This window comes from Camellia sinensis, chromosome 2 (genome assembly GCF_055761805.1).
Source record: "Camellia sinensis isolate YWXY chromosome 2, ASM5576180v1, whole genome shotgun sequence".
In the NCBI taxonomy this organism is placed as follows: Eukaryota; Viridiplantae; Streptophyta; class Magnoliopsida; order Ericales; family Theaceae; genus Camellia; species Camellia sinensis.
This window is the reverse complement of record NC_138962.1, coordinates 166918291-166930532: the sequence shown is the minus strand read 5'-3', so window position 1 is coordinate 166930532 and position 12242 is coordinate 166918291. Positions and strand designations below refer to the sequence as shown.

Here is a 12242-nt window from a genome sequence, read left to right as displayed (position 1 = left end):
TTTATTTTTAAGTTAAGTTTTGAAACAAATTGAAATTGAAAATGCGTGTGTATATTTGTTTTGAAGCAGTAAAACCGAGAGGAGAGTTTGCTGAAAATTTAGACTCAAAAATGTTAGAAGAGTGAAGATAAGAAGTGTTTCTTTTGTATCCTTTACTCTAATAAAAATTTATAATGAAGGAGCTTTAGCTAAAGCTCCCATAAAGCAATCTCATATACCTAAAAATGCAAAAGAAAAACACGAACTTAAAGAAAAAATGGATCATTTATTTAAATGAAACCATCCTTGCAAACATTGGCAATTATGATTGTCACACATATAATGTTGGCAATCCATAATTAAAAAAAAGCAAAAGATCATCACCATAATTATAACTTCTCATTACACATATATGTTAAAAGGCTATTCACCAAGAAATTATGAAACTGCGTTCTCTTGGTCTTTGTCTGACTTCTTGATTAACATTTATTTGTCTTAACTTTCTTAAAATCATAATCCAACGGTCTATTTGATTTTGGTTTCATTATTTTTGTAAATCAGCAGTATAACGCAGCGGAATAAAAATTATGGTCATACCTTTCCTGCAGAGTCTGAATAGAAAAAATCTCGTGGGTAAATCACGTGCTTCCTGAATCTGATTAGTCAACCCAGTAGTGGGGTGATATTACTACAGTGAATATCACCTACACAAATCACAGTGCAAACGGCTTTGATCGTTATTTTTGGGAGAGAATCAGAATATGAAAAATTTCTGTGTTTTAGACTTGACAGGAGGGTCTTAATTTATACATGTATAGGGGAGACAGGAAAAGCATCCAGCCTTTATGGCTGGTTATTGATGCACCATTAACCTCTGCAATAAACACAGGAGTCACAAACTCCATTAATGCAGGAGTTACAAACCCCATTAATGCAGGAGTTACAGTTATAAATTCAAAGTATTGAAATGGTCATGCCACATGGGCGCCCATTTCTAACATCTCCCACTCGCACATGAGTTGGCATGACACTGCCACATCTCTATCTCAATCTCCCCAAAAAATGAACAGTCTCATACTAGCCAATGCACCGTGCAACCACTGAGAACACCTGCATGTGGGAGTTCTATACTAGAAACTCAATATGAGTCAGCATAGAGACATCAACCAAAAAAAAAAAAAAAACAGAAATAGTGTCTCATGTACCCAGACCCATCTAGCTACATCAGTCCAAAAGCATCTCTAATCCCTCAAAGAGCATGTTTGACTCTCCTAAGTCCCGTATTATATTCACACCCAATCAGCATCCTATAAAGAGCAATGTGAGTTGTCGACAGTGAATATACAGCAGAGATGTAGAACTAGATGATCTTCCCTTTATCCTTATATCCTTCAATTTGCAATTGACCGCTTTCCCAGTAATGTCCCTTAAAGCCGAATCATACATGACCACAGGCAACATACCAAAGTAGCTGAACATCAACTTCTCATCTTATGACATAGTCAAAGGTCACAAAAGGCACAAAGTGAAGTCATTTAGGGAAAAATGACTTTTAGGACTCACACGGTGAAGAAGCAGGGATCCATTCTTTCACCTCGCTAACGGGTCGATAAGCACATGCAGTATGAATGCATGTTATAGTGGAGTTACTCTTCCAAAGAGTGATGTTAAACTCACACACTATACAGATCTTAGTCTAGTCGCTTTTAAGCGCACAAGTCACTTCCTAGCGTCTAACTCGAATTCTCTATTTGCTTGCCTCTCAGGCATCAAATGAGATCTCGCATCTGGCTATCCATAACAGGCATATCATGGAAAAGTGGGTACTCTCATATCTGTGGTCGGTCTCTAACAAGACCTCATCTTGGCTCCAACCAAGGCGACATAGGTAGTGGATAATTTTGGCTTTTCTAATTGCTCCAAATACAATAAGCCACTAGTCTCATCCTTACTCGCTACCTAGTGCTAAGGGCGATTGCTCGTGTGAGTGAGCCAATCTTGCCTGCTAACATCAACTTAATTATTTTGTGTATGCTATTTCACAAGACATTGCAAAAGGTAGTAAACATAAATGTGTAATAGAAACAAATATGAATACTAATGGCGTAAATATCCCCAAAAAATATGAGTTCAACTGGATACACATAAAAAAAACATATCACCACCTACGTAGTCCTAAAGCCCTAACATGAGTAAGATAAACATCTCTAGCAATGGGCTTAGTCAGAGGGTCCATAACCATACAACTCGTAGGGATGTGCTCCAGGAGCACTTCTTTCTGCGCCAAAATGTCTCTGATAAAGTTGAACCTCACATCAATGTGTTTGGTTCTGCCGTGGTATTTAGGATCCTTAGCATAAGCGAGTGCAACCATGCTGTCACAATGTATAGTCACAGGGTCTGAAGTGTGTATGACAACATCCAAATGCTGAAGGAATCTCCTCAACCACACGGCTTCCTGAATGGCAGATGAGCAAGCCACAAACTCAGCCTCCATTGTCGATAAGGCGATACAGGATTGCTTCTTACTGTTCCAAGAAATAGCACCATTGCTAAGCATGAAAGCATATCCTAAAGTAGACTTACGCTCATCTAAGTCTCCTCTCCAGTCAGCATCACAATAGCCAATTAGATGTAGATCTGAACTCTGGTAGCAAAGTGTGTAATCTGCAATCCCTCTAAGATATCGTAATATCATCTTAACTGCTTTCCAATGAGCTGATCCTGGGTTGGATTGGTAACGACTCACCAATCCGACCACATAACAAATGTCAGGACGCGTGCACATCATTGCATACATCAAGCTTCCAACAGCATTTGCATAGGGAACACGGGCCATCTTTTCACTCTCTTCTTGAGTCTTAGGACCCATATCAAGGCTTAGGCTCTCGCCTTTTGCAACAGGAGTGTCAATGGGTTTGCAGCTCTGCATCTGGAATCACTCTAGGATAGTCTTAATGTAAGTCTCTTGAGACAAACCAAGAAGTCTCCTAGTGCGATCCCTAAGGATCTTAACACCGAGCACATAGCTTGCCTCACCCATGTCCTTCATCTCAAATGTAGAGAACAACCACATTTTAGTGGCGACAATCATCTCCTTGTCATTTCCAGCCATTAATATGTCATCTACATATAATGACAATATCACAAAATGTCCTTGGACCGCTTAACGTATACACAGTGATCTTCATCAATCATCATAAGCCCATTAGAAATAATGGCTCGATGAAATCTCAAATTCCACTGTCTGGATGATTGCTTTAAGCCATAAATAGATCGTTGAAGCTTGCAAACTTTGCGCTCCTGACCTACTGCCACAAAGCCTTCTGGTTGATCCATATAGATCTCTTTATCTAATTCTCCATTGAGAAATGCAGTCTTAACGTCCATCTGATATAGCTCTAAGTCCAACTGAGCTACTATGGCCAGGATTAGGCAAATAGAGGCAAACCTTACAACTGGTGAAAAAGTTTCCTCATAGTCCACACCTTCTCGTTGGGTGTAACCTTTCACCACTAGGCGAGCCTTATACCTTTCTATGGAACCATCCGCCTTGCGCTTGATTTTGAGAACCCTTTTGTTCCCAATAGTCTTGCGCCCTGGCGGCAAATCAACCAAGTCCCAGACATGATTTTTCTTCATAGACTCTATTTCTTCATCCATTGCAGTACTCCATTCTTTACTAGCAGGGGATGAGAGAGCCTCTTTGAGATTCTTAGGCTCCATCTCATCACTCGGAGCAATCATGAATGCTTCCCCTTCAATCTCAAAACGACGACGGGGTACAGCTCCACGTTTACTTCTACGTAGTTGAGAATCCTGAGAATCCTCATCCATTGGATCTAATCCATAGGCAGGTAGATCGCTCCCATTGTCCCTAGGAGCTTGAGGAATTGTCTCCTCATTCTCTACTAGGCTACTAGGTGCGCCTTCAAGTAGATCCTTCATCTCATAGAGTTCTACTTCTCTAGTTACCTCACCTCTGCTAGGGAAATCCTCCTCTAGGAAATCCACATCTCGTGACTCAATTTCAGTCACACTTCCATCCGGATGCTCCCCAACAAACACATAGCCCTTAGAATGCTCACTATAGCGAATGAAGATACACTTCTTTCCTCTAGGGCCCAACTTCCCAAACTTATGAGAAGCGTTGTGTATGTAAGCTGCCGAACCCCAAGGCCACAAATTGCCCAAATCAGGCTTTTTGCTAGTCCACATCTCATATGGGGTGGAAGGAACTGATTTGGAGGGCACACGGTTAAGGACGTAGGCAGCAGTCAATAAAGCATCTCCCCAATAAGAAATGGGAAGATTAGCTTGCGCCATCATTGATCTAACCATGTCAAGCAATGTGCGATTCCTTCTCTCCGCTACACCATTTTGCTGCGGAGTCTTAGGAATTGTCAATTGCCTGATGACTCTTTTTTCCTCACAGAGCACTTTAAATTGCTCAGATAGATACTCACGTCCTCGGTTAGTCCTTAGAGCCTTAATGCTCCTGTCTAATTGATTCTCAACCTCATGAACATACCATCTAAAGCAATCTAATGCTTCTGACTTGTAAGAAATCAAATAAACATGACCAAAACGCGTGCAATCATCTATAAATGTGATGAAATAAGGGGCTCCGTGTCTTGCCCTCACATTCATTGGTCCACATATATCAGAATAAATAAGTTGCAATGGGACTGATGCCCTTATGGCTTTCCCAAATGGTTTCCTTGTTGCCTTACCAGCAAGACAGTGCTCACAAGTGGGCAAAGTGACTCTAGTGAGTGGGCCTAAAAGACCTTCTCTAGCCAATCTAGTCATCCTGTCTTGCCCTATGTGGCCTAATCTGGCATGCCATCTCATAGAATCATTATCACAAAAAAATGCAATATTAGAAACAGAGCCATTGGCATTTTTATTAAGACTAGAATATCCACATCTAAAACTAAAAAACCATCTGAAAGATAACCAAAACCATAAAAAATTGTTTCCAAATAAATGCTAACACCATTATTCTCAAAACAAAAACTAAAACTAAAACTAAGGCTCATCATGCTAATAACTGAAACTAAGTTTCGCCGAATATCCGGAGCATAAAGAACATCATGAAGATACAAGGTGCGCCCTCGTCGCATTTCCAGCTTGAATGTGCCAATGCCAAGCACCTCCACACTGGACTCGTTCCCCATGTAAACTTTTCTGCTCCTAGCAGGTACTCGGCAATACTCAACGAACCCTACTCTGTCCCTCGCGATGTGGTCTGTTGCTTCGGAGTCTACAACCCAAAAATGAGGAGAATGGGCAATTAATGCTTGACTAGACATAAAGCATTGAATGTGAGAAATTAAGTAAGGGAGTACCTTCTTCTGCTCAAGGCAATCCCGAGCGAAGTGTCCTTCTTTGTTACAGTTAAAGCATGTCAATTTAGCCTTTGCCTTCTTACCACCTCTCGTGCCCCTACGCTTGAAATTTCTAGGGCCATTGGGCTTAAGCGCAGCTGCTGCTTGCTCCTTAGGGGCACCTTTTGCTTTTCCACGTTTGAATTGAGAAGTCCTACGTGAGCTTGACTCAACCACCATAGCAGAACCATCAGACTTAGCCGCCTCAAGGCGCTCAGCCTCTAGCTCCAAATGACGCGATATGTCTTCGAATGTTTTCACACTCTCATTATGCATCATGTTCTGCTTCATCTGCTCCCAAGAATTTGGCAGAGAGTAAATCACAGCTTGTACTTGCTGCTTTTGAGTCAAATTGTGCCCAGCAGCCACAAGCTCACGTATCATGGCTGACATGACCCTCAAATGCTGCTTCATTGAGTGATGCGCCTTTTTCTGATATGAGTCAAACTTCATAGTCAGCCCACATAGCTTTGCCAAAGAGGTAATACCAAACTTTTGCTTGAGAGCTTCCCACATCTCAAATGCAGTCGGGCAATGCTCAAACTCACTAATCAAGTCGTTGTGCATACTGCTCAACATAGCAAAGCGCGCACACCGATCTTTGTTACGCCAAGTCTGAAATGCTTCAAGATCACGACGATGTTGAGCTGTATTGCCCTACTCTGGCTCAACCATCACTTGTTCAAGTGTGGTCAACACTTCTTGCTCATTGAGGAGGTATTAGATCTTACGGCGCCATATGTCATAATTGTCGCCATCCAATTTCTCTCCCTTAGTTAAGTTTGCCACCACTGTCTTAGCAGTCATTTCTACATATAGAGTAAACAAATGCGTAAGGGATATTAATGATAGCAACACAAAAAAAATTATTTTGCAGCAAAAAAAGAATCTAAATTAAATAATGATAATTTTACATATGTCTTAAGATCGAAAATTTGCTATGCTCGTAATCATCTCTTGCGCCTCTAGTGATAATTATCAAAATTTAATTTAATTCCATGCGCAAAAAACAATCAATCAATCTCCCACTACTTAAGGCATATACAAAGCATGATAAATTCCATACAATAGCATCTTCATGTAAATTTACAAACAATTCATGCTATATAATGTATACATATATATACATGATTAAGAAAACACGAAAATACCCAACTAGGCTCTGATACCAATGTAAATCAGCAGTATAACGCAACGGAATAAAAATTATGGTCATACCTTTCATGCAGAGTCTAAATAGAAAAAATCTCGTGGGTAAATCACGTGCTTCCTGAATCTGATCAGTCAACCCAGCAATGGGGTAATATTACAACAGTGAATATCACCCACACAAATCACAGTGCAAACGGCTTTGATCGTTGTTTTTGGGGGAGAGTCAGAACATGAAAAATTTCTGTGTGTTTTAGACTTGACAGGAGAGTCTTAATTTATACATGTATAGGGGAGAGAGGAAAAGCCTCTAGCCTTTATGGCTGGTCACTAATGCACCATTAATCTCTGCAATAAAGGGAGGAGTTACAAACTCCATTAATACAGGAGTTACAAACCCTATTAATGCAGGAGTTACAGTTATAAATTTAAAAAAAAAAAAAAGCATTACCATAATTATAACTTCTCATTACACATATATGTTAAAAGGCTATTCACCAAGAAATTATGAAACTGCGTTCTCTTGGTCTTTGTCTGACTTCTTGATTAACATTTATTTGTCTTAACTTTCTTAAAATCATCATCCAACGGTCTATTTGATTTTGGTTTCATTATTTTTGTTTCCATTCGTTGATATTTGAAAAACGAAATTGATAAAAAGTTGAAAACACAATCATTTTCGAGTCATTTGCATTTATCTGTATTATTTAACATTTGAAATCTCAAAAAATAGTTTAAAAAGTTCCCTACTTAAAATAAGTCATTTTAGGAATTTTTTAGTAAACTAGCACGTCTTGATTAATTTTAATTGAGATTGAATTTTCTCCTGTTACTTTGTGGGCCGGACATGTCTGGCTTAGGTCTGGGAGTCCACCGTGATTCCATTTGGTAATTTAATTCGTTCATTTGTTGATCTAGTGGATGGATTATTCTTAAAAAAAAAAGACCATGATCTCATTATGTTTGTTTTAGAAAATAAACAATTTATTTTAAAATCATACTTGTTATTTATTTTTTTTAAATATAAAATATGTTAAAATCACGTAATTTTGCTTGTAGAATTAATATGATTTTCTTAAAAATCAATACGCAAAGGTCTACAAAATAACAAAGTTAATTCTCATTATGAGCCCTGTGATGGGAGAACACGACCTAATTGGAACCATCTTGTTATTTTACAAACTCCATTCAATCTCAATCCTAGTACATCAAAGTAAGAGGAAATAATCGGTTCAGTTTGGTTCATAAAATAAGTGAAGCATAGTTCTGATTTGAAACCGGTTCATATATAACTTATTTTTCTTACGCTAGAAGTACACGATCAAAACCTCATATAAATATACCTAATTTCATAACCCTAATGGAGAGCATGAAAATTTGGTTGTTTAATTGATGTTTGAAAATTAATGACAATTTTCTTTTCTTTTCTTTTCTTTTCTTTTTTCTTGTTTTGATGTTATGTTAATTCTTGTTTGAAAAAATAATGGCAGTTTGAATGTTTTTGAAAAATGTCAATGATGGCATGTTGTGTAATGTTTGATAATGATGCATTTATTATGTCTTAAATAATTTTGTGTGAGGATATCATGAGTGATGGTAAGTTGTACAAAATAGTGATTTCAAAACTACACGAATTGTATCTCAATGTTTCGATCTATTTAGATTTAATGATTTAATTTGGATAAAAAAAAATTTAGAACCATAAGTAACAATTTTATAATTAATTTTCTAAATCAAATTGAATCAATCATGTTCATCGATAGTTTACATTGATCTAGTTTTTCCATTTTTTAAAATTTTGCTACTAAAGGAAGGATTTGTTTTTTAGATCGCAACAAATCAGTCTATATGAACACAAATAATTACTAATCAACGGGATATAAGTCTATGCTACCAAAAAAAAAAAAAAAAAAAAAAAACACACACACACACAATAAAGGGTAAATTACAAATACACTCCCTAAAATTTGCTTAAAGTATAGATTGTCCCTGTGGTTTGAAAAATTATAAATATCCCATTGCTAAAATTTTTTATTTAACAGAATTAATTAAAAAAAATGAAATTCATAATTGCTCACCATACAATAATAAAATAATCCAAATTATTAACTGAAACATATTTTTAACATCATTAGAAACTGTTAATTGACTTGATGATTAATTAATAAAATGAGCGATTTGTTATAAAATTTGAAATCTCAGGAGGTGGAATGTAATTTTCAAAATCACAATGAATTATTTGTGTTTTAATTAAATCTCAGAAGATATATTTATAATTTATCTAAAAATAAATAAATAAATTGCACCTTAAAAGATTCTCATCTATTTGTAGTACCCACTTGCCATTGATACCAAATTTTTATTTTATATTTTTTATGTAGAAATGGGTTTCTCAAATAATCACCGGACCCAAAATACCAATTATTAAGAGCATATCTAATTTTTTACAAAATCTTTCATCAAATTTAAATTTGTTAAAAAAAATTAATAAAAATGGGATTCAATATATTCATCAAATGAAGAATGAATTACATTTTTCCATTAAATTTTTAACAATTATTTGTTTAAAAAAATTGGTAATGAATTTGGACTATTGATTTATTTTTGTAAATAAATTTTAAGTACACAAGTCTCAATTTTTTGTAGTATTGGTGATCCTCTAATTAGTGAAAATGGTTAAGACAAAACAAACTTTTACAAGGCAAATTGTGAAAAGAAGTATAATATGGTTCACCTTTGGTTTGGGTAGAGCTAGGTAGGACTTTGAGTTGTCGTTTTTACTACTAGGATGAGAGGGAGTGAGAGAGAGAGAGAGTATTCAGTAGTATTCCCCCAATTGACAAGAAAACAAGCAGCCCCTACACCCCATACGACTTTATTGGACGCAGATCCAGACACCCACCCCCAACCTCTAATCATAGGCACTGCCCTAAAAGCCAAAGGCAACAAACACCCCTCCATCATCTTCCATGCATGTCAATGACTCTCTCTCTCTCTCTGCAACTCACGCACCCCCAAGGAGAGTGGTGTACTCTTTTGTGATAAAAACTAATAAAAAAGGTCCTCCAATATCTCCAAACAGGGGTCCTCCCTTAAGAAATTAGGGTTTCACGTGTGTGTTTTTTGTCAACCTGGGTTTGTCGGTCAAACTGGTTTCCCTCGATAAAAAATAAATAAATAATTAAAAATTACAAAAAATAAAAAAGTTAAAAATTCCAAAAACCAAAAAATTGAAAAGGGACTGTTTGGGTCTAGTCCTCTCTGCTACTAGTACTAGCCTTCTTCTCTGAGTTTATGGTATAATAATAGTAGTAAAAAATATATTAAACAATAATAATAATAATTAACAGATTGAATAGAATCTCTATAAAAGACTCTTTCCAGTGCTTCCAATCCAAATCCCCCTCTCTCTCTCTCTCTCTCTCTCTCTCTATACAGTCTTTTGTTTCTCCTCCTCCTGGTCTCCTTGTGTCTGTACATGAGAGATGGAGTTGGGTTTGAGCTTAGGAGACCCATCAAGACCATTTGGGTTCTTGGCAAAGGATCGAGAGGTTAAAACCACTAGCACTAGTAGAAACGGCGGTGTAGGGTTTTGCATGGGCTTGGGGATCAACAACTCTAATGGAAAACAAGAACAAGAAGAGAGAGAAAAAGCAAGTGGTAAAGGTGAAGAAGAATCAGAAGAAACATTGAAGAGAAGTAGAAGAAATGGTGATGATCATCAAAGACTCTCTATTGATCCTCCACTCCAGCTTGATCTCCTCCCTCGCTCTCCTGTTCCTCGCAACACCACCCACCAAGGCGTCTCCTGGCCTTCTGATAACGGTACCACTCATATTTCTACATATATATGCGTTCTTGATTTGTGGGTTTGAATTTGATTTTGATTTTGGGGGATTTGTATAGGGAGTTCGGAGGGGGGTTCGTCGGGGCAGATGGGTTTGGCGGCGGCGGCGAGGGGGTTTGATGTGAACAGGATGCCACCGGTGACGGCGGAGGAGGAGGCGGAGGATGGAGCGGCGGCGGAGTCTTCCCCCAACAGTGTAGCGGCGCCGTTTCAGATGGATTTCTGCATTTACAGAGGCGCCGGAAATGGTGGAGGGAACAAGAGGGTCTTTGATGGCTCCGCCGCCGGAGACGACGGCGGAGAGGCGGAGAGAGCGTCGTCTAGAGCCAGCGACGACGACGAGAACGGCCTCGCCAGGAAGAAGCTTAGACTCTCCAAAGAACAGTCTGCTTATCTCGAAGAAAGCTTCAAAGAACACAACACCCTCAATCCCGTAAGTATTCTATATATATATATATATATATGGAGAGAGATTTTGTTTATTTTGTGATATGGGTTTTGTTTTTAATGATTCAGAAACAAAAGCTTGCGCTTGCAAAACAGCTTAATCTTCGTCCTCGACAAGTTGAGGTCTGGTTTCAGAATCGAAGAGCAAGGTTGGTTTATTTACTTATTTATTTATATATTTTTACATGTATTTCATGTGTATATATCTATGATTGTTTAAATGGTATATATCTATGATTGTTTATATGGTGATATACATTTATTTGTTTATTTAATTAATGGGTTTGTTATATTATATTTTATTTTAAATTAATAAATATTTTACAAATTTTTATAGGACAAAGTTGAAGCAAACGGAGGTGGATTGTGAGTACTTGAAGAGGTGTTGTGAGACACTAACAGAAGAGAACAGAAGGCTACACAAGGAGCTTCAAGAGTTGAGGGCTTTGAAGACTAGTAACCCTTTTTACATGCAACTCCCAGCCACCACCCTCACCATGTGCCCTTCTTGTGAGCGTGTCGCCACCACCACAACAACCACCACCCCCTCGGCCGCCGCCGCCACCACAAATAGTACTGACCCATCATCCAAAGCCACCACCCCTTTTCCTATCTCCAGGCCCAGGTTCTACCCATTTTCTCAACCCCAACCCCAATCACAACCACCACATCAATCTTCTGCAGCCTCATGAGAACAACCATCTAAATTTGTTACTGGTGGTGGTGGTGGTGGGTAGGTGTAAATACTTGAAGCTTTTGGGGTGTGTCTGATTCAAGCTTGCTTGTTTGTTAGATAAGGTTGACAATGGATAGGGTTGTTTGATGTTTGGGAGGTTTCTTCCCAAATCCCTCCTTTTCTGTGAATCATGTGGGGGAAACAAACAACGCATAATATTAAAAGAAAAAACTTAGTTTGAAATGAAAGAATTAGATAAGATTAGTCCCCTCATTTTCCTTCATTTTCTTGAGAAGTAAAGCTCTGGGGTAGGAAAGAAAATACATGAAGCGTTTTTTTTTTTTTTTTTTTTAATTATTTTTGTTTTTGTTTATTTTGCAAGGACAAGTACAATCTTTCGATTATTGTTGTTTAATTATAAAATTGATTTTGGATGGTGGTGTGTTTTTAATGTATGAGGAAGATTGTGTTGTTGTGGTTCGTGACCCGTGGTTCAAGGCATGAGAGGCTTGTGTCTGATGTGCCTCTCTTTTATTTAATGATTCATTCAAAGCCCATTGATGACGAGGATCAGGAGGCGTGAAGAGAGAGAGAGAAAGGAGAGAAATGGGCTTTTGGGGACAAAGATGGGATATTGATAAATGTGTCTGGTAAAGAAGGGTATCCTCTACAGAACCCCCAATTATGAGCACGCACGAGGCCAAGTACAGAGTTTATAATGAAATCATTGAATTCTAACGTTGCTTCTTCCAAC

General features: G+C 37.9%; 1 protein-coding gene across 1 annotated transcript; it reads left to right on the top strand.

The window, feature by feature from the left end:
- Positions 1–9315: 9315 nt before the first annotated feature.
- LOC114277866 (homeobox-leucine zipper protein HAT14) lies at positions 9316–11922 on the top strand. The gene is made up of 4 exons (XM_082916077.1): positions 9316–10343; positions 10425–10798; positions 10882–10961; positions 11150–11922. Exons 1-4 carry the CDS (start codon positions 10004–10006, stop codon positions 11502–11504), a joined length of 1149 nt encoding a protein of 382 aa, XP_082772203.1. The 5' UTR covers positions 9316–10003; the 3' UTR covers positions 11505–11922.
- Positions 11923–12242: the final 320 nt, after the last annotated feature.